Source organism: Aquarana catesbeiana, linkage group LG08 (genome assembly GCF_042186555.1).
Source record: "Aquarana catesbeiana isolate 2022-GZ linkage group LG08, ASM4218655v1, whole genome shotgun sequence".
Taxonomy (NCBI): Eukaryota; Metazoa; Chordata; class Amphibia; order Anura; family Ranidae; genus Aquarana; species Aquarana catesbeiana.
In genome coordinates, this window is record NC_133331.1 from 265,515,712 (window position 1) to 265,539,412 (window position 23,701).

At 44.7% G+C, this 23,701-nt stretch overlaps 1 protein-coding gene across 3 annotated transcripts in view; it reads left to right on the forward strand.

Moving 5' to 3' along the window:
• The window catches only part of LOC141106406 (membrane-spanning 4-domains subfamily A member 4A-like), a 107,915-nt gene that overhangs the window by 76,046 nt on the left and 8,168 nt on the right, over positions 1-23,701 (forward strand). For all 3 annotated transcript variants that reach the window (XM_073597171.1, XM_073597170.1, XM_073597169.1), the window contains 2 exons: positions 16,017-16,196; positions 21,211-21,330. In XM_073597171.1, the coding sequence (XP_073453272.1) occupies positions 16,017-16,196; positions 21,211-21,330 (300 nt within the window). The remainder of the gene's footprint in view (positions 1-16,016; positions 16,197-21,210; positions 21,331-23,701) is intronic.

Below are 23,701 nucleotides of genomic sequence, written 5' to 3' on the forward strand. Positions count from 1 at the left end.
TTCACTTCAAAAATGGGGGTTTGGACCACATTTCTTAAAGAGTGTACTGAAGATAGGACCATGAAACTGTGTCAAAAGCTTTTCTAATATTGAGGGTAAGAAAACATTCTGATAAACATCTAGATTTGGTTGCATGAGCAAGTAGCGAAGCTCTGCGAACATTGTCACCTGCTTGGCATAGGCGGATAAATCCAATTTGACCACTGTGAATAAGTTCATCTATCACCTGATTTAAATGAGTTGCTAGTATTTTGGCTAAACGTTTTATGTCAAGATTAAGGAGCAAAATAGGATGATAATTTGTCCAGGAGGTTGTACTAGATTTAGGTTTAGATAACATAGAGATTATAGCCATTAAAGATTCTGAATTAAAAGAGTGTCCATTCAGCAGCTAATTAAAGGCTTCAGTCAGAATATGAGTTAAAATATCAGAAAACTTCTTGTAATAAGAATCTGAAAACCCATCTGGGCCAGGACACTTTTTAGGTTTTAAAGCTTTGATAGCCATACTAACTTCCGCTACAGAAATTGGGCACTCAAGTCTTTCACGATGAGTTTGGGAAAGTGTTGGAAGTGTGATAGGGGAAAAAAGGGCACCAGCAACTGTGTGATCAAATATATAGTTTAAAGAGTATAATTTAGCAAGATTTGAGCGAAAGGTGTGTAAAATTTTGACAGGACTACTTGTATAATTATCTTGATTTAGCTTAAGTCGCACAGATGTTGTGGGTTTATACAGTGAACGCAAGGTTCGAGCTAAAAGGGTATCAGGTTTGTTTGACTTGTTTCCTACCGACCCTGCAGATAATCTTTTACGCAAATCACAACACCTCTATTATCTCAAGGCAAACTCTAAATGGGCCCTATTAAGTTTAGCTTTAGCGGAGGGGGAGGGAGAGTTTTAAAATGCGTTATGACAAGAATTAAAATAAGTTTCTAATTTTTATTGGAGGAGTTTGTGCTCACGTTTGAGAAATGATGCCTGTCGGATAAGGGCACCCCGGATTACAGGTTTATGGGCTTCCCAAAGAGTGAGTAGAGAAATATCTGGAGAAGTGTTATTAGTGAGATAGTCAGTGAGAGCGAGCTTGATATCTAAAGAGTGGGATGGGTGAGTTAAAATCTAATTGTTTATACACCAGGATGTATCTCATGCTTTTGGGACAGGGGAGGAGATGCTAGTACAAACTGCACTATGATCAGACCAGGTAAAGGGTATAATGATTGAGGAAAGGACTTCTGGTGCCATACCTATATTTAGGAAAATATGATCAATCCTAGAGAATGATTTATGTGGATGAGAGTAGTAGGTAAAGCGTCTGCGAGCTGGGTTAAGCTCACGCCAGGAGTCAAACAAGTTATATTTAGAAAGAAGTTGTTGAAATGAAAGTTTAGAAGGACTGGAAGAGGGACAGGGTGGGGATTTATCTAAAAAGGGAGAGGACTTGATTTGAATCTCCACATAGTATCACAATAACTAATTTATGGGTATCAACTACATGGAAAAGATGGGAAAGAAAAAAGTTTGGTTGTTTATTAGGAGCACAATATGATACTATGGTTACCGTTACATCAGAAATGTGTCCAGTATGTATGAGATAACGACCCTCTGGGTCTTTAATTTCAGACGTGGGTACAAATGGGGTTGTACGGTGGGAAGCTATAAGAACCCCTCGTTGTTTAATAGCTGCTGAGGCTGTAAATACTTGTGGATAAAAAGGTACTAAAAAATAGGGGGGTGGCTCGAGCCGTAAAATTAGTCTCTTGTAGACAAACAATATGGCTTTTGGATGCAGCAAAACAGCGAAATGCCTTGGTACGTTTATGTGGTTTATTAAGACCTTGGACATTTAAAGGTTAAAACATTTAGGGGGGCCATAATAATGATGTTATGAACTGAATTACAGATGATTTAACAATATATAATGTGACTGCGACTACCGCAGGAAACAAAGTAGGAAAGAAGGAAGGAGGACTATCTCTCGTAGAGCAAATGTATTTAAAATTTGCAATATGGTAAATAGAGCAAAGGACAAAACACAAGGGCGTACACCAGAGGCCAAAGTGCTACCGTCCGATATCCACATAATATTAATGGTGATCTGAGGGTAGCTAACTAGGGGCACAAAGACTCCTCTAAAGGGAGCACTGCCAACAATAAAAATATAATACATATAGAAAGTTGATAACTACGTCCCTAAAAATGTGCTATAAAAGCCCAAGAGGGGGAGCATAAATATAAGTGTAAGGAGCAACCACGTAACATAAAGCATCAATCATAACAATAAAAAAATAGCACAAGGCTACGTAATAAAGTAAAGCTGGTCGCTGTGCCGGGACAAGGCCATCTAGAGCCCAAAACGACCATGCTTTGATTGCCCCTGGCGACTTCTATCACTTCCATTAGCCGCTGGTGTTTGCAGAGAGTGGGGGGCTAATCGACTTTGCATGCTATTTTGGTTGAGAGGGTGTTCTAAAAGCTGCATGTCTTGTAAGAAAGACTAGAATTCTTCAGCAGAACGGCAGACATATTTAGACCCTTGGTGCGTGAAACAAATTGAAAACAGGAAACACCATTGATATGCGATTTGATGTCGCTGTAGAATTTGGTGAAGAGGCTTTAAAGCCTGTCTTTTAGAAATAGTGAGCAGGGAGAGGTCAGAAAATAGCTGATAAGTATGTACCTGGAAAGTCAGCGTATCGTTCACTCTAGCTGCAGCCAGGAGTGGTTCTTTGGTGCGAAAATAGTGAAATTTGGCTATTATATCGCGTGGCGGTCCATCAGGAAACGGGAAGTTTGGGACTTTAAATGAGGTCATAGACATGGTGGAGATAGATTGAAAAAAAGTACACATTTATTGTCATAAAAATCATAAAACATGTCAATGACAGAAACCCCATAGGTGAGAAAACATTGTAATAAATGTAATTTCATGTTTGTTCACACACACTATTGAAAGTGTGCGTGCAATACAGGCAACTAGGGTACATCCAGGTATGGTAGCCACGTGCCCCGCAGTGGTCTGGATTGATCAGTAAATACATTCTAATGAGTTCATAATGATACAAAAAGTATGTAAACAGCACTTGCAAATGAGACAGTGAGACCATAGTAAATTGCAATATCAGATTTGAAGATAAGAAGTAGAGTAATCGGGGTGTGGGGAAACAACCCAGAATGCCCAAGGTGGATGGTTGAATGGGGGCTTGTATCTGCATCCCAAACAATGCCGACGCGTTTCGTGTGTATCACACTCATCAGGGGTGGGTGCTAATAGTATATAGGGACTCACTATAATGAGGTATAATAAGTATGGAGCTGGAGCCAACCAATCTTTGCCGGGAGCTGAGGTGATGGAACAGCGTGCTGGCAGGGCGTACATCCGAAACTTCCCCAAAACACAGAACACAAGTTGGGGGTATCTGTAGTAAGACTGGATATTGCACCAATGGTGGCTGCCAGAGGGAGTTAATGTCTCTGCTGCAGTCCACCTTACTATTCCTTTCCAGCGCAAACGTTCAATGACAACAGGGAGCTGCGCCTGGGGAAGCCAGATATAGCAGCCCTGCACATGTGCAAGCTGACTCCCACCAGCGTCACGCAAGCACGGCAAGAACGGGGAGGGGCTCCGACGCCGGCGGTGAACACCGCCCACCACAGACGCTCGTTTCCCCAGCTGTGCCGGCTCGGATGGTAAAGCCGCATGCTCGACGTGATGGTGCCAAGTGATGACGGCACCCGAGAAACAGGTTGCGTGGCGCCGATGCGCTGTGAAATAGCCCTCCCCCCACACACACCCATCCCCCACCACCTGAAGGGGGCGGGAAGGAGGGTGAGGGGATGGCGGCACGCAGAGTGCATCGCAGCTCCCGGCAATAGACAGAAAAAGCCCAGGTCATACAAACCTCAATATGGAGACTCTAAACTAAAATGTCTGTGCTGAATCATCTCACAGACATAGAAAGAACATCTATTTCTCTAGAAAACAAACCCAGACATAGTAGATAAATGTCAAGGGTTTGATTATCTCACACCTGCAGTCTATAAGCCTCCATCCCTAATACGAGGAAACAATGGGGAAAGTGGTGGGACTTTATATGAGGCACATATTGAATGTGCCTCCATCCCTAATTTGAAGGAAACTGGAAGTTTGGGACTTTAAATGAGGTCATAGACATGGTGGAGATAGATTGAAAAAAAGTACACATTTATTGTCATAAAAATCATAAAACATGTCAATGACAGAAGCCACATAGGTGAGAAAACATTGTAATAAATGCTTGCGTGACGCTGGTGGGAGTCAGCGTGCACGTGTGCAGGGCTGCTATATCTGGCTTCCCCAGGCGCAGCTCCCTGTTGTCATTTAATGTTTGATGCTGCAGTCCACCTTACTATTCCTTTCCAGCGCAGAGACACTAACTCCCTCCCTTACTACAGATACCCCCAACTTGTGTTCTGTGTTTTGGGGAAGTTTCGGATGTATGCCCTGCCAGCACGCTGTTCCATCACCTCAGCTCCCGGCAAAGATTGGTTGGCTCCAGCTCCATACTTATTATACCTCATTATAGTGAGTCCCTATATACTATTAGCACCCACCCCTGATGAGTGTGATACACACGAAACGCGTCGGCATTGTTTGGGATGCAGATACAAGCCCCCATTCAACCATCCACCTTGGGCATTCTGGGTTGTTTCCCCACACCCCGATTACTCTACTTCTTATCTTCAAATCTGATTTTGCAATTTACTATGGTCTCACTGTCTCATTTGCAAGTGCTGTTTACATACTTTTTGTACCATTATGAACTCATTAGAATGTATTTACTGATCAATCCAGACCACTGCGGGGCACGTGGCTACCATACCTGGATGTACCCTAGTTGCCTGTATTGCACACACACTTTCAATAGTGTGTGTGAATAAACATGAAATTACATTTATTACAATGTTTTCTCACCTATGTGGTTTCTGTCATTGACATGATTTTTATGACAATAAATGTGTACTTTTTTCAATCTATCTCCACCATGTCTATGACATCATTTAAAGTCCCAAACTTCCCGTTTCCTTCAAATTAGGGATGGAGGCACATTCTATATGTGCCTCATATAAAGTCCCACCACTTTTCCCATTGTTTCTATGTTAGAACGCCGGGCCCTATTTTCATAATCCTCTAAATGGGATTGGAGGACTAAATTTTCCTCTTTGAGATTTTCATTTTCAGTCATATAGGCTAGTGTGCTATTTTCCAGTTCATCAACCCTCAACTCAAGGTTAGCAGTGCGTTGGCCCAATTCTCTGATTTCCCTGGTCAGACTGATCTGAAGTCTGTTTAAAGTGGTTGTAAACCCACGATCAAAAAAAAAAAAAAACCTGCAAGACAAAGGCATAATGAGCTAGTATGCATAGCACACTAGCTCATTATGAATTACTTACCTTAGATTGAAGCCCCCGCAGCTGTCCTCGTACGCCGCTCGGGCCGGCGACATCGCTCCCGGAGTTACCTCCGGGCATCGCGGGCTCCGGCGCTGTGGTTGGCCGGAGCCGCAACTATGTCACTCCCGCGCATGCGTGCGGGAGCCGCCGGTAACAGCACACTCACTGAAGCACCGGCACATACATACCATTGCTTCAGTGCGCATGTGCCAATGATGTCAGCACATGCAGATACAGCGGATATCTCCTAAACCATGCAGGCTTAGAAGATATCCGGGGTAGCTACAGGTAAACCTTATTATAGGGTTAACTGTAGCAAAAAGTGGTTGTAAAGGGTTTACAATCACTTTAAGGGCTCTGTGAAGCATTTTCTCTAATTGCCTCAGTCCAGTAGAAGGGTCTGTAGGTAGAAGACGTCAATTATGGTGCTTATTTTGATGAATCAGAGTCAGATTCCTCCTGTGTTACAGCTTTTACTTTAGAGCGCTGAGAGGGTTTTACAGAGTGTGAGGTAACAGGAGGAGAGCATTGAGCTGGAGCCATTTTGACGGAAGCCTGGGCCAGCGCATATTTGACATTTTTGGAGACCATTGGAGTACAGTGACCTCATTGTCATGTTTAAGAAACCAGCATTATCCTGCTGGAAGCTATCAGAAGATGGGTACACTGTAGTCATAAAGGGATGGACATGGTCAGCAACAATACTCAGGTAGGTTGTGGTGTAAGCCTCTTTTTGAGATTTGTTGTTAAAAACATTTTTTTTTTTTTTGCTAGAAAATGGCGGTCGTTGCAATACTTTCTGTCACACCGTATTTTTGGAAAAAATACACTTTTTTTGAATTAAAAATAAAGACAACAGTAAAGTTAGCCCAATTGTTTTTATATTGTGAAAGATAATGTTATGCCGAGTAAATTGATACCCAACATGTCACGCTTCAAAATTGCGCCCGCTCGTGGAATGGTGACAAACCTTTACCCTTAAAAATCTCCATAGGTGACGTTTAAAAAATTCTACAGGTTGTATGTTTTGAGTTACAGAGGAGGTCTAGAATTATTGCTCTCGCTCTTCCAATCACAGTGATACCTCACATGTGTGGTTTGAACACCGTTTTCATATGCGGGCGCTACTCACGTATGCGATCACTTTTGCATGCAAGCTCGGCAGGATGGGGCGCGTTTAAAAAAAAAAAAAAATTCTTATTTATTTTACCTTTTATTTTATTTTTTTACACTGTTTTTTTTTTTTAAAAAAGTGTCATTTTTATTACTATTACAAGGGATGTAAACATCCCTTGTAATAGAAAAAAAGCATGACAGGACCTCTTAAATATGAGATCTGGGGTCAAAAGGAGGGCACCGGATCATGGCGGGAGGGGGGGCCCTCTCCCACCACCGATAAAAGTGATCTTGCGGTGAATCCACTGCAGAGACCACTCTTATCGGAAAGTGGACCGCCGGACGAAGAAGAGGATACCGGGGTTATGGCAGTTAGCTGCTGCCATAACAATGATATTCCTCTTCAAAGTTAGAACGTATATCGGCGTGCGGCGGTCTGTAAGTGGTTAAATGATGTACAAATGGTTCAGACTGGTGGTGATGTAATGGTGTGGGGGATATTTTCCTGGCACACCTATGGCCCCTTAGTACCAATTGAGCAAGGCAGCATGGATTCATGCTTTTATGTTGTTTATGCCAAATTCTGACCCTACCATCTGAATGTCGCAGCTGAATTTGAGCCTGTGCGAATTGTAGCCTCAGTTTCCTGTTCTTAGCCGATAGGAGTGGCACCCGGTGTGGTCTTCTGCTGCTGTAGCCCATCTGCTTCAAGGTTCGATGTGTTGCGTATTCAGAGATGGTATTCTGCATACCTTGGTTGTAACGAGTGGTTATTTAAGTTACTGTTGCCTTTCTATCATTATTATTATTATTATTATACGAGATTTATATAGCGCCAACAGTTTACTCAGCGCTTTACAATGTATAAGGGGGACAACACAATTACAGTACAGTTCAATACAAAAGGTACAGGAGGGCCCTGCTTGTAGAGCTTACATTCTAAAGGGAGGGGGGGGGGGGGTGGTACAAAAGGTAATAGCTGCAAAGAATGATTTGATGGGGTGGCTCAGGGACAGTTATGTGGGTGTGGGATAGGCATCTGGAACCAGTCTGCCCATTCTCCTCTAAGCTCTGACATCAAAAAGACATTCTTGTCCACACAACTGCCGCTCACTGGACATTTTCTCTTTTTCAGACCATTCTCTGTAAACCCCAGAGATGGTTGTGTGTGTGAAAATCTCAGTAGATCAGCAGTTTTTGAAATACTAAGACCAGCCCGTCTGGCACCAACAACCATACCACCTTCAAAGTTACAGTACTTAAATCCCTTTTATTCCCCATTCTGATCCTCAGTTTGAACTTCACCATGTCTAGTTACCAAAATGCATTGAGTTGCTTCCATGTGATTGGCTGATTAGCAATTTGTGTTACCAAGCAATTGAACAGGTGTACCTAATAAAGTGGTCCGGGAGTGTATATGTAAATATAACCAAATATCATTTATAATAGGGCTGTTACTGATTCAAATTTTCATGTTCGATTATTTGATTTTTTAAAATCGATTAATCGACTAAATTTGGTTAATTATAACGCACATACAGATCCAACTACTTTTAGGTGACGTCATGCGTAGCTCCTCCCCCGTACGCGCTACGTTCAATCAGAACTTCCTCAGCGAGGCGAGGCGGGGCTACGGCGTCACCCTACAGTCTATTTAAATAGCACCATTGTGCATCAATGGAGAGCCAGAGACATCCATCACCTGCTGAGACAGCAAAGTGTCAGCTCTTTGGAAAAAAAGTGCCCTCATCATAAATGTTTCTTGATTGCTGTATAACCAATCAATGTCAGTTCATCGTCAAACTGACTTGCAGCCAGGAAAGCCCTCAGATTTGTTGATTTTCATGGCCAAGTCCAGGATTTACATAGATGTTTATCTGAATACTTTGACCAGTGAGATCAATCAAATCGTTAGGATCTGTCTTCCTCAATTTATGATTTCACGGACATCGACGTCACAGGACTCCTCCCCCCTCCCCTTCGTTAGCAGACGGAGGCACTTGGGGAAGGGGGGAGGAGTCCGGTGACATCACCGGATCTCCGACGAAACTCCCTGAAGACCCGGAAGCCGGCGGAGAGGTGAGTACCTATCAAAAGAATTTTGATCGATCAAAAAAATTAACGATTAATAGAGGAATTAATCTTTAATTTTCCCAGCCCTAATTTATAAATAAGTATAATAAATAAGTCCACTATAATGAATAGTGATGGAAATAAACAATTGTTCCATTAGTATGTGAACTTCCTTCACCAAACATCCAAAGGTTTACACCAACAATTGTGCACTTTCTTCCACCAGAAGTGAGACTACCCACTCATCGCATGAACGTGCTGCCAAAGAATGATGCAGCAATACGAGCTCTATCTGAGATCCCCGGTTCAATCCACTCAGTGGGTCTGGCAACTTTTAAATCCTCTTCTCTCACTGGGGGCAGTATATGCACTAAGCACTCACAAGACCCATCAAACGCTGCCACTAACCCGACCGGCGTGGCGGCGTGATGTCACACGCTATTCTCCGCCCAATGCCTTTCCCGCACCTGCTCATCCTCAGGGACCTCCCACACTGACAATGCTGCTGTCCTAAGGTGTCTCTGTTACTTGACTGCTGAGGCGCAATGGGCTTAGGTCCCACTTAACTTAACACCAAGGGATAAAATCCCCCACCACCCTTGCCCTTCACTCCATTAAATAAGACACTTACAACCATTAGGTTGGAAAGGGCAAGGCCACAGCTTTATTAAATTCCAACACATAACATGTGAACATATTTAACCAGTACCAGTCACAGTCGTACTGTGAGCACTTAACCAAAAGAGAGAAGTGGTGAACATATTTAACCAGTACCAGTCACAGTCGTACTGTGAGCACTTAACCAAAAGAGAGAAGTGGTGAACATATTTAACCAGTACCAGTCACAGTCGTACTGTGAGCACTTAACCAAATTAGGGAAGTGGGGCCTGTCCTTACCATAAGTGCTGGACAGACAGCCTATTTCCAATTTTCCATCAAGGGCATAGCCCATTACAGCAACTTTAACTGCTGGCAAGGTCAAGAAAACCGCAGCAAGCTGTGACATACCAAACATAGGAAAAAAGGGGGCGGGAGGGTGGGCAGCTCTTCCAACGACTCTTCTGAAAGACCCAGAATTCCCTGGGGCACACGATTTCCTGACCTCAGGCCCATCCCATCCCAATGTCCCAACCAATCGTTCCCCTTGTTACACACCTAGCCATGCCCCCATCAGTCAAGGCTCTCTTTCCCTAGGGGGCTCAAGAGGCCTTCATGACTGCTGAGGCGCAATGGGCTTAGGTCCCACTTAACTTAACACCAAGGGATAAAATCCCCCACCACCCTTGCCCTTCACTCCATTAAGTAAGACACTTACAACCATTAGGTTGGAAAGGGCAAGGCCACAGCTTTATTAAATTCCAACACAAAACATGTTTACATATTTAACCAGTACCAGTCACAGTCGTACTGTGAGCACTTAACCAAATTAGGGAAGTGGGGCCTGTCCTTACCATAAGTGCTGGACAGACAGTCTATTTCCAATTTTCCATCAAGGGCATAGCCCATTACAGCAACTTTAACTGCTGGCAAGGTCAAGAAAACCGCCAAACGCCCGTCAGTTAATAACTGACGAGTGCCCCACCGCAGCCAGCACCTGTTCCACACCAACTTAGCGACCTGAGCGTTCACTTTCGGACGGAAGAGTTCTGGCCGGGCGGGGGACCAGGTAATTCCCTTGCCCACAGCAGGCGAGGCACAATTTCTGACCAGATGGGCACCAAATTGGTGTAAACTGCATAGCATTAAGCAATGTCCCGTTTGATGGCAGAGATCAAGACATCGAACGTGTATAACCCACCTAATTCCCCCAGCGTGAAGAATCAAGATGATGGGGCCAGTCACGTGGGACCGAATGCATAAACACTCTGGAAGGACCCGAGGCCAGCGTAAACCATGAAGCCCAAGCCAGCGGATCCGGTCGAGATCATAGGTAAAAACCCCACTTCTTCCCGTAGCTCCGAACCGACGCGCGGCCCAATAAATAAAGGAATCTCCCATGATCCAGAAGAGAAGCGTCTCAAACGGGGAAACAAAAAGACGGCAACAGGGAAAGGATACCGGAGAGAATAGGGAGGGAAACTGGACCCTGGGAATCGGGGGAGTAAGTCCCACACCTCCAACCCCGCAGGACCCGACGGGTCAGAAACGCTTTTGTGATGTCTTCCCACCCAAGGAGCTGAAAACCAAGAGGACAAAGAAGGCATGGCCAAAAAAAACGTGGTAACCTGAAGAACCTCTTGTAGTAAATAAACAAGATAAGAAATAAAACCACGCATATTACCTGTGAAGACGAGATGGAAAACTGACCACCCGACGCCTGAACCCATATTGTCCCACACCCGGCAGTACGACGCCCACGTCCAAAGAGAAGGCGACAACCAGAGGACTGGCAAACCTCAAAAACGAGGTTCCGCAAGTAGGCCGGACAGGTGAGGCCCTCCGGGGAAGCCGACGGGGCGAGGGCGCGGAAATGATGGAGCTGTGAAAGAGAGGGAGCATCGGCAATATCATTAGCAGTTCCACGGACATGCCTAGCTCTAAGAAAACGTTAAACTGCAGGCACTTTAAAAGACAAAAAACGCAGCAAGGACATGACCAGAGGGGATCTGGCAGACTGTTGATTGACCACTTGCACCACGCTCATATTATCGGACCAGAAAAAACCCACCTATCGATTGTGCAACCGCTCACCCCACAGCTCAATGGCAACAATAATCAGAAAACGCTCCAGCCGTGTAAGGTTGCGCAAAAGATCCATGCGGGCCCATGAGGCCGGCCAACAATTAGCAGACCACTCCCCTTGGAAAAAACACCAAAACCACAGAAACCTGCTGCATATGTGTATAGCTCCAGCTGTGAGTTCATTAACTCCTCCAGCAACCGACATGACTGGCGTTGTAGGACTGGAGGAAGGACAGCCATGTCCCCAAGTCATGGGCTTGGTGATACGGATATAATGGTGGGGGACAGCCACCCCCTTTGTGGCCCATGCCAGATGTCTACAGAAAGCCAGTACCATGCGGGTGACGCGGAAGTTAAAGACCAATTGACCCAGCAAAGATTGAAGTTGTTCCAACTGCAGATATTTTTTTTATTTTTTTGTTTTTTGTTTGTTTTTATTTCTCCCCTATTGCCAAACTTTTTTTATTTGGTACAAAGAAATAGTACAAAAAGCTTATTGACATATGCCATAAAATGTACAAAGTAATTTCTACAAAAAGGAATAACAATATATATTAAGCGGTTCTTGAATAGAGTATAAATTTATATATAAATATAGCAATTCCTATTATACATTAAACTGTATATTCATATAATACTCTTCAGTGTACTTCAGTATTTGGTAGAATTATTCAGGGTTAAAGAAGAGATTAGCAAGCAAACCAGGGAGAGTAGCCTGGCCAGCTGGAAAACCATCTCCACGGTGTCGATTTCAATACCCACGAAGGCCATAACCATCACAGGGCCCTCGATCTTGTCGGCTGACAGTGGGATGGCACTCAGAGCTGACAGCTGGGCCTGCGAAGAGGAAGTTATCCAAATAGTATAACACGGACTGAAAACCAGCCGCCTGGACAACTACCCGTTCAAGAAAACTACTGGAGAGTCCAAAGAAATACCAAGAAATTGCACAGCCCATGGGGGAGGGGGGACATGTCAAAAAATATCTTCCCTGAAAGTAGCATCCCAACAGATGGAAGTAACAAGAAATAGCTCAGCCCATGGAATTAGGTGCCATGGTCGGCACATTCGAAGGAGTAAAAGGGGATCCAAATGCTACGGTCTAAACCGTCCCTCAAGATCAAGGCTTCACTATGAGGGGGGGTACCGGTCTAGCCAGGGAAGCATCTCTGAGATGATCACTGGGGTCCTCTGGTTTAAAAATGTAAGGCTTGGCCCCCGGCCGGGAAAGAGGTTGTTATCCCCTGTGGAAACACCGGCTGAACGCCCCGGCAAAATGAGCACTCGTGCTTAAAACAACACGCAGTGTACCACTTGCAGTGGGTCTCAGTGAACACCCAGCAGAGGCCTTTTTGGAGGCATCCGGCGCTCCAGAGGGAACACCGGCTGGAGGCTGAACGGACGAAGGCCTGTGGGGGCAAATAAGCCATAACCACAGGCTACCATCCTGGAAATCAAAGCGGAACTCCTTCCTTGATGCCATTTTTTTTTTTTTTGCTAAACTGGGTGTCGTAATGGAACCAACACTGGCCCCCCGTACACTTTGTAGGTACCCCAAATGAGATCGAGATAGCAAGAAAGTGATGCAGCGAACTCCGGAAAACGCTCGTAAAGCACTCCGGCATAAGCACAGAACCCTTGCAGCCAGTTCCCGGATGTCCGGGGAAGCTGCTTGAATTGTTCGCACTGGGCCGCCGCGTCAACCTGACGGGATTTGTCGATCGTCTCACGGAGAAATCCATAAATTCACAACGCCAGATTTGATCCTTGACGTCTTCCGAAAGGAAGAACGAGGAAATCTGGAAGCCGCACACCGGTCTGATAAGTGCTTTTATTAATAAAAAGCTGAATCACAGAAGTATACAAAGCACTACCGCAGAGGTGTAGAGATCAGCTGACGCCTTTTGCACTCATGACGAGTGCTTACTCATAGCTGGCATACATGGAAATAAAAAACATATATAAAGCTAATGTTGGAGACCACCAGGCTATCACTCAAGTGCTCCCCATGTAAACATATAATTGTGTGAGTGATTAATGTCAGCTGGAAGCAGGTTATACCAATTCACGGCACCCGCTGTTAAACAAATGAGCTTTATGAAAGGTGCATGCCAGTAGGCGAAACCACCCACAAAGCACCACTCGTGGAAGAGCCGATCTACAGGACGGACCCGACACACCCAATGCGAGGCAGGACTGATTTTATGACCGTGACAATGTGTTCGTCCGGCGAACCCGATACGGCAGCGTCACCCGACCTACTCCAAATCAAATCACGATCATACTCACTGAGTCAATACAAATAAACAATAAATACCGCGCTGTGATAAAATATAAAGTGAAAAATAACAAATTTGGAAAAAACTATATCCAAAAAGCAGCCGCTACAAGTGAGATACACACCCAACAAAACAACTAGCAATAAGTAGCAGCGCTAGCATACTCACTGAGTCGCGGGTATGCAGCTGAAGAAGAAGGGCGACCAACTGCAGGTCCAGGAGGAACACCCGGTACAGGGTCGTCCGTGGGAGGAGCAGGACGTCATCGCCTTGAAGGAGGCCGACGACTCGTGAAGTTAAAGGATGCTGGCGGAAGGATAGGTCCAGAGGGGGGCGGTCTGGCCCCCGACCCTGAGAGCCAAGGATGGCAGCCAAGCAACATCTGGAGCAGCCGGAGACCCCAGATGGAGGGCTTGCAGCAGGCACAGCCCACATCCCCGGCATGGCGTGCGCGCATCTCCCGCCCTGCCGGGCGCAGGAAGATGGTGCCGAGCAGCGGGCGGGTGCAAGGTCGTTTTGGCCGGCCCCCAATGGGAATCTCCCGCCCTGCCGGGCGCGGGGAGATGTTGGGGCGAGGCTGTGGCAGCGGGCGTCCGGAAGGAAGCTCCAGCCCAGCCGGGCGCAGGAAGCTGCTGACAGTCAGATAACAGTGATGAGGGGATGTGAGCAGGCAACCGTCAGTCATTTCCTGCCCGGCCGGGCGCAGGGAGATGTGAGGACCCAAGGGGTGAGAGGCATGTCCAGCAGTGCCATCCCCCACCCTGCCGGGTGCAGGGGGATGTGGGAAGGCGGGGGTCAGTGGCAGTGGGTGAGCGGCATGCGCAGCTCTAACATCCCCCCACCCGGCCGGGTGCAGGGGGATGCGGTAAGGTGGGGGCCAGCTGCGGGGGGTGAGTGGCATGCATATCTCTACCATCCCCCACCCGGCCGGGTGCAGGGGGACGCGGTAAGGCGGGGGTTAACTGCAGGGGGTGAGGGGTATGTGCATCCCCGACATACCACATCCCCCTGCACCCAGCCGGGTCAGGGAAGGCGGGGGTCAACTGCAGGGGATGAGGGGTATGTTCCTCCCTACCATCCCCCACCCAGCCGAGTGCAGGGGGACGCGGCAAGGTGGGGGTTAACTTCAGGGGGTGAGGGGTATGTCCATCCCAGACATCCCCCACCCAGCTGGGTGCAGGGGGACATGGTAAGGCGGGGGTTAACTTCAGGGGGTGAGGGGTATGTCCATCCCAGACATCCCCCACCCAGCCAGGTGCAGGGGGATGTGGATGGTTAGTGGACCTGGCAGAAGAAGAGTGTAGCATATCTACACTTGAATCTCCCGCCCTGCAGAGCGCAGGGAGAGACGCTGGCAGTGACACGCCAGCAGATCCAAGCAGTGTGGAGGAAGGAGGATGTGCGGCCCGTGCAGCAACCCCGAGCTGGCGTGCCCGGCATCTGGTGCTGCGGGACGATCTCCGGGTGACCCCCACACCCCCGCTCCGCCGAGCGCCGGCGGAGCGGGGAGGGGACGGGACCAGGGACAGCTGTAAAATGCCCCGCAGGTGGCGATCAGCGGTGGGAAGCGCCGCTGTTCCCGCCCGCGCAGCCGAGCGGGCGCCCGCAGGGGGGGTGGACAGTCTGAGGAGCCCGATCGTACTGCCGGGGGGCTCTGGGGTTCCGGGAGCGGGCCGGGCGAGATGAGACCCGGCTCGATCAGTTTAAGATGGCGGGAGAACCCGCCGGGGAAGGCTCCAGCGGCGGGCGGGAGGGAGGTGGGGAGAGCCGGCATACATTAGCCACAGCAGCTCCCAGGAGTCGAGGGGGGGTGGAAGGGGGATAAGAAAGCTTTGAAGGACTGGGGCACAGGCGGGAAGGAGGACGAGTGCGTCTCCTGGCCCTAGCAGCCAGGGCCCCAGCTTGTGGAGGGGGGGGACATTTCCAGGGTAAGGAGGGAGAGCCAGCTCATGGACCCTGGCCAGCAGAATGTCAGTGTCCATGGCAGAGGTGCAGGGTCCACAGCAGCTCTTCCAACGACTCTTCTGAAAGACCCAGAATTCCCTGGGGCACACGATTTCCTGACCTCAGGCCCATCCCATCCCAATGTCCCAACCAATCGTTCCCCTTGTTACACACCTAGCCATGCCCCCATCAGTCAAGGCTCTCTTTCCCTAGGGGGCTCAAGAGGCCTTCATCATCCAGAGTGTAGGCACTCTAAAATAAAAAGTGTGTTCCTGGCTAGATCATCAGGTGAAAACACAGGGGGGAAAATGACAAAAAAAAAAGAAAACAAATGCAGCCACCACATCTAATAATTGGTAAACTGCGATATATTACATGTTTGGTTTCGGGTTTAATACCGCTTTAACACTTTGCAAATGTTATAAATAAGACTGTTTGTGGTATTGTTGTATCATTGATTTATTCTTCCTGATTTCACTTTACAGATCAAAGGCTCTCTGTCTCTGAACATCATTAGCTCCATTTCCAGCATGGTAGCTGTGATCTTAAATATTGCCGATTTGGCAACCCTGGGGTGCTACATTTACGGTTGCGGTTACGGTTACTATAGCAATGGGTACAATAATAATTACTATGAAACTCAGAGGCTATGCCAACAGGAACTTGTAAGTCTTATTCTGGTCATTATATAACTAGAATATCAAGTGTTTTATATATGTTTAATTTCTTTAATACATTAATCACTAAACATATGTATACTGATTCAAATAATATCATATATACTATAAAAAGGGGCAAGGTTGGATATCATACGAATAATATAAAATCTTAATGCAGTTTTTCTTTGTTTCTCTTATGACATTTTTACAAGCTGTATTCTGCTACATTTCTTTGGTGAAAATAACCCAAATCAGTGTATATTATTTAGCCTGTAGGAAAGTTATCCAGTACAATAGCTTATAGACTCTATATCTGAAAATCGATCAATCCTGATGTACCGACTCATTTCTTGAGGCCCGAAAATGCCAGGAAAGTACAAATATCCCCCAAACGACCCCTTTTTGGAATGTAGACAACCCAAGGTATTTAATAAGATGCATGGGGAGTTTTTTTGAAGTTGTATTTTTTTTGTCACAATTTTTTGGATAATGAAGAAATTTATTTATTTTTTACATTTTTATTACTGTCAGCAGTGCAGTACAGCATCATCATAAAACTGGTGTGGCCGTGATCAGGGACACTGACTGGGGACAGTATAAGTAAAAAAAGAAAATATTATTTTTTTAAAATTTTTTAAAATATTTTCTTCTTTTTTATTACATTCTTTTTCTTTACTATTTATAAATACAGTGACTAGAGCAATTTAGTGTTACCATAGTAACACTGTACTACTCTGGGGAGGTGATCAGGATTTTTTTTACAACTATGATTGCTTATAACTGTGAATTTTACAGTTATAAATCAACCATTTTTTCTGACTAAAAACTATTCATTCAGTGTTTACTATTGTGATTAGCCGTGATTGGCCACAGCTAATCCCATGGTACAGATGGGCTGTGACTAGCCCTGCTTGTACCATTTGATCACTGTGACCAATCACGGAGCTCATCACAATAGTACACATGAATCAAAGCCTTTCATTGTGTACAATGTGATCTGCTGTGATTGGCCACAGCGATCCCATGGTACTGGCAGCAGGCCAATAAACTGATCTGTCATCCGGACACAGCGGGTGACAGATCGTGCCAGAGCGTGGCCTGTGGGGCACACACGAGGTGTGATCATGGGAGGACATCATATGATGTCCTCCCAGGATAATAGGGATCCCTAAAAAATATAAAAAAGTAAAAAGAAAGAACTCTGAGGGGAGCAGCTTTTTGTTATATTTTTTAAGTTTCACTCATAACGCAAAGTGCTTGGTGAGCAGACTTTGAGCTTGTGGGGGGTGTAAAAAATAAGGGGGCGCTAATAGTTGAGTGTGACAGTAAAATACCAGTGATCAATATTTCATGGTCATTATAAACAATACTGTACAAAATAAATCATATTAAATAGCTACATATAGTGAATATAATAAACTGTGCATCAGTAAACAGCCAGTATTGTGATCATAGCAGATATATTAAACACCTTCCTGCAAATAAGTCAAACCACGTTAGATAATAGTGTGAGACTATCTGATCTGCTACACTCACACTATTATCTAACGTGTGGTTTGACTTATTTACAGGAAGGTGTTTAATATATCTGCTATGAGCACAATACTGGCTGTTTACTGATGCACAGTTTATTATATTCACTATATGTTGCTATTTAATATGATTTATTTTATACAGTATTGTTTATAATGACCATGAAATATTGATCACTGGTATTTTACTGTCACACTCAGAAACTACTAGCGCCCCCTTATTTTTATACACCCCCCACAATAGGGATCCGGCCTGGCCATTATATAATGCCCTGTAAACACGATCGGACATTGATCGGACATTCCGACAACAAAATCCATGGATTTTTTCCGACGGATGTTGGCTCAAACTTGTCTTGCATACACACGGTCGCACAAAGTTGTCGGAAAATCCAATCGTTCTGAATGTGGTGACGTAAAACACGTACGTCGGGACTATAAACGGGACAGTAGCCAATAGCTTTCGTCATGCGTGGCACTTTGTGCGTCGGATTTGTGTACACACGATCGGAATTTAACCGATCGGATTTTGTTGTCGGAAAATTTTATAGCCTGCTCTCAAACTTTGTGTGTCGGAAATTCCGACAGAAAAAGTCCGATGGAGCCCACACACGATCGGAACTTCCGACAACACAATCCGTTCGCACTTTTTCCATGTGTACAGGGCATTACAGTAGGCCAGATGGGAAGGGATTAAATGTTAGGCATCATCTCCATACAGAATTTAAAGGAAAGAGAGGAAGCCTCCAATATTAAACATGCCAACCACAAAAGGAAACACACTCACTTGTATTATCTGAGTCACAGACTCATTTCCAGCATTTTTAGCTGAAGAATTCCGGCATCAGGCTCCGGACATCTCTTGGCTTCAAAGTAAAATAGTGTGGCGCTAATGGGTAGTGAGACTCCTGTTGCTATACAGGTAGAAATAGTGGTTAGGAGAGAGTGAGAACACCTTCAGTGTGAATACGTGAAAAAATATTGTGTTTGTAAAACATACAAAAAATTATATATATATAGTGGGTAATATATACAATACGGGTGAAAACACAGTGTGTGTTTAAGAATATAAAAAACTCAGTGAAAAACTAAAATTAATTGGGAGACAATCATACATAAAAGATAAGACAAATAATTGTCAATGCAAAATATCTAAATGAGCTGAGTATGTTATTCCACAAAACCAAAATTCAATGGAGGTGGCAGACAAGAAAAGGGACATCGGCATCCCCAGGGGAAAAAACAAACATAAATAGGAACTCAAAAGTCTCTTAAATGGCCAGATGGAGTAGTCTCATTCAGTCCCACAAGCAACTGGGTGTGGGCCGTCTTCTCAAAAGGTAATTTAGAGGTTATTGGGAAAGGTCTTGATCAATACGCTGGATCTTGGCTCATATGGATAATTCCCACCAGGAGAAAGAAAAAAGCAAAAGAGTGCCCTTACCAGATCCGGTGGACTCACAGGCCGTAGCGGTGAGTCAAACGAGCCTATACCGTTAGACGGTGTGAGGTAGAGGTTTGTGGGAAAACTTGTAAACCATCTTGTCAGCAGTCCTCAACTGAAGCACCAATTTGGAGTCCGGGGTCCCCAGGGTATGGTTCCGATCGCCGGATGACCGTTTCCTCAGAAGTCCACCATGTGTGCAAATAAGCAAGAGAGAGGAAAAAAACTCCACATAGTGTAAATCCTTGGTTTGCAAAGAGCATAAAAGCACTTTATTTGAGGAGTGTACTCCGAAAAAAGATTTTTTTACAGACGGAGGGCGGTAAAAACTAGGCCCAATATAAAAACCGGCATAAAAATTATAAAAACAGGCGCAGTAGGTAGTATGACTATACCCCACCACTACCTACTGCGCCTGTTTTTATAATTTTTATGCCGGTTTTTATATTGGGCCTAGTTTTTACCGCCCTCCGTCTGTAAAAAAATCTTTTTTCGGAGTACACTCCTCAAATAAAGTGCTTTTATGCTCTTTGCAAACCAAGGATTTACACTATGTGGAGTTTTTTTTCCTCTCTCTTGCTTATTTGCACACATGGTGGACTTCTGAGGAAACGGTCATCCGGCGATCGGAACCATACCCTGGGGACCCCGGACTCCAAATTGGTGCTTCAGTTGAGGACTGCTGACAAGATGGTTTACAAGTTTTCCCACAAACCTCTACCTCACACCGTCTAACGGTATAGGCTCGTTTGACTCACCGCTACGGCTTGTGAGTCCACCGGATCTGGTAAGGGCACTCTTTTGCTTTTTTCTTTCTCCTGGTGGGAATTATCCATATGAGCCAAGATCCAGCGTATTGATCAAGACCTTTCCCAATAACCTCTAAATTACCTTTTGAGAAGACGGCCCACACCCAGTTGCTTGTGGGACTGAATGAGACTACTCCATCTGGCCATTTAAGAGACTTTTGAGTTCCTATTTATGTTTGTTTTTTCCCCTGGGGATGCCGATGTCCCTTTTCTTGTCTGCCACCTCCATTGAATTTTGGTTTTGTGGAATAACATACTCAGCTCATTTAGATATTTTGCATTGACAATTATTTGTCTTATCTTTTATGTATGATTGTCTCCCAATTAATTTTAGTTTTTCACTGAGTTTTTTATATTCTTAAACACACACTGTGTTTTCACCCGTATTGTATATATTACCCACTATATATATATAATTTTTTGTATGTTTTACAAACACAATATTTTTTCACGTATTTACACTGAAGGTGTTCTCACTCTCTCCTAACCACTATTTCTACCTGTATAGCAACAGGAGTCTCACTACCCATTAGCGCCACACTTTTTTACTTTTAATTTACACTTGCAACGGTCATATTGCTGTGTTGGCTGCTTTATCCCCATTTAGGAGTTGGCGCATTTTCTACATTTTTCTTTTATACATCTCTTGGCTTCACCCTACGCGTTACGCCACTAGCCGACGTGTCTTTGTTGGGGAAAGAAAACAGTAGTCACATTCAATGTCTATACACCCAAAACACACCATAAAAGATTCCATAAGTTCCTTATGGATAAACTTCAACCTTACCCCGGAGAATGCCTAATCTTATACAGGCATTACAATGAAGTTATTAATACCACATTTGCAGAAAAGGGACTACCACTCTCTCTTCCTTCCTTCACTCTGCAGATCTTTCTGATCCTTGGCGGTGCCTACATGTTACAGAAACAGACTATATAGTCTATTTGAGGACAGGTGAGATATTAGGGGTCTAATAGACTCCTGATTTCTCATTAAAGAGAACAAACCTAATCTTCAGGCCTAAAATTTTTTATACATGTAAACAAAAAAACATAAAAACAGCTGTGGCTGTAAAAGGGCTAAAGGGACCAAAACCCAAATAACAGGGAAAGTGAACCTAACATCCAGGACACATCCCGGCATCCTGTATAATAGACATATACTGCATATATTAAACTATAAGATTCCCCATAAGAATCATTAGCTGACTTACTATTTTTAATTTTTTTTACAGAATGATACTTATGCTGTTATTTCTCTACTACTTGTGATAAATTTGCTGCTCTTCTGTGTCACCGTTTCCACCTCTGTTTTTGAAGGCCGGACTCTCTCAAAAGTACAAAGTGTCACCCAGGTAAGAGACGTATGGGATTACTGTAAAAAGAATGTCAAGTCAAGGGACCAGCAAAGTCTATCACCCACCAGCTTTGGGAAACCCTTTGCTTTGAGATCATTGTCCCAGCTCTCCCCTGTGGCCTTAACTAGGATTGTGTTTAGGCATCACCCTACTTGAGGCAGAGGTCTGTTTGCATTGTGGCAAAAAGGATCCCCCATCACAGTACTGCTAACAAAAATGACATATTTACCTGACTGGGGCCATACCATAACCACAAGCCAAACACTAGGCATTCAGGTGTCAGGAAAAGAAAACGGAATTCAGGAGGTTACAGTGTTCCCTACTGAATGCCTGTCAGTTGCACCTGCATCGCTCTGAAAGGGACCCACTACGGATCTCTCTTTAAAGACTGACACAGGTGTAATTGAGCCCTAAGAATGGATTTCTTCTCACTTTGGAAAGATTTCCTCCTACTTCCTATCAGTGGCGGCCCATAATGCAGGGGCACCGCCCTCCCCCCATCCATGCGTCCGGCCCCCTAATCTACATGCGGGGCGAATGCATGGATTCCAATGTTTTTTTTTTTTAAGCTCGTGATTAGAGCCAGAGGCTCTAATAGGTTTCAAAAAAGAGTGGGCTCGGGGCACAGAGAACTGCGCTCCGAGCCCACCCAGTTGTGTGACCATAGGGAATGAATATTTGCTAATGTCATACTGATTCTCCTCCCGGCCAATCAGAAAGCGTGTCCTGAGGCTTCAGGACCCGAACTGAGAGGTGATACGATTGGCCGCCTAGGAGGAGGAGGAAGGAGATGCATGGCACACAGAGAAAAGGAGGGAGGAGATGCATGGCGTGATGCAGGGAAGGAGGAGATGCAGAGGAAGCTGCCACCCGCTGCCTGGAGCAGTGCTGCCTGTGACCTAAAAGGGGTAAGTGCTAGGCGTGGGTGACCCGACAGAATGGGGGGGTGTGGCGCCCCCCCTAAAAAATACACCACCAGCCGCCACTGCTTCCTATTGCATCTGCAGGAAGTGGAGCAAAATTTCCCCACTAGGCCATGCAATAAGAGAAAAATAACCTGACAAGGGTTTTAAGGCTTCTCTACTCAAAACATTTAAGAGTTTGGGCTATGCTTACACTGTAAGGGTGGACCTGTATTTAAAGTGTAACCAGAGGTTAAGCTTTTTTTTTAAATCTAAATGTGCTGAGGGATTACAACCAATACCAGATTTTTATAGCAAAATTTTGAGTTGCTACCAGAACAGGAATAGAGGAGAAATTTTCCAATGATAACATTTGCTCCCATGACAGCTCTCTAAGAGAGGATTTCCCTGACATTGGAATGATATTCTTTCACTTTCTACTGAGTCTACAGGAAGTGAAGGAAAATCTCTTGAGACACAGATGGTTAAAAAAAAAAAAAAACTGGCAGTGATTTTACCCCTTACTCTACATACTCTTTCGAATATGATTTTTTTTTAAACTTCTGAATATTTATGGGAGTTGGACCAATCCACAGGCTGTAGGCTTGGCAGGTAGGTCACACAGGCTCATAATTATTGAGGTCAAACAAATGGCCACTGTCCCCCACCTATAACTGGACTTCACAGCAAGGAGCACATGGAAAACCAAAGAAAATTCCCAGCTTACCAACCAGTCTGCAACCAACTGAATTCTCCTGTTTACCAGTTTGCGTTAAAAACAGGGGTTTAGTTTGCACACATTTGCAAATACATGCCTAAGCTGCAGAGCCACTTCACGGTACCCCAGTATTATCCGCAGTCTTAATTCTATAAATTTGTGAGAGCCTCCATAGTGGAAGCACATGTATAATAATGGATAGATAGAGGGCAGGTAAGCCTGGAGGGGCCTGGCCCTCCTTAACAACTTCAATACCTGGCACTTTTACCCCCTTCCTGTCCAGGCCAATTTTCAGCTTTCAGTGCTGTCACACTTTGAATGACAATTGCGTGATCATGCAACACTGTACCCATAAGGAATTGTTATCATTTTTATCACACAGAACTTTCTTTTGGTGATATTTAATCATCACTGGGTTTTTATTTTTTTGCTAAATAAACAAAAAAAGAAAAGAAACTTAGAAACAAAGAAAAACACATTTTTTTTCAGTTATAACATTTTGCAAATAAATAACCTTTCTTCATAAATGTACGTCAAAATGTATTCTACTACAATTCCTTGGTGAAAATAACCCAAATCAGTGTTTAATATTTATTCTGTAGGAAAGTCCAGAAACGACAGAAATCTAATTCCTTGAGGCCTGAAAATGCCAGAAAAGTACAATTGTCCCCTCAAATGCCCCCTTTTTGGAAAATGGACAGTCCAAGGTCTTTAGTAAGAGGCATGGCAATTTTTTTTTTTTTTTTTT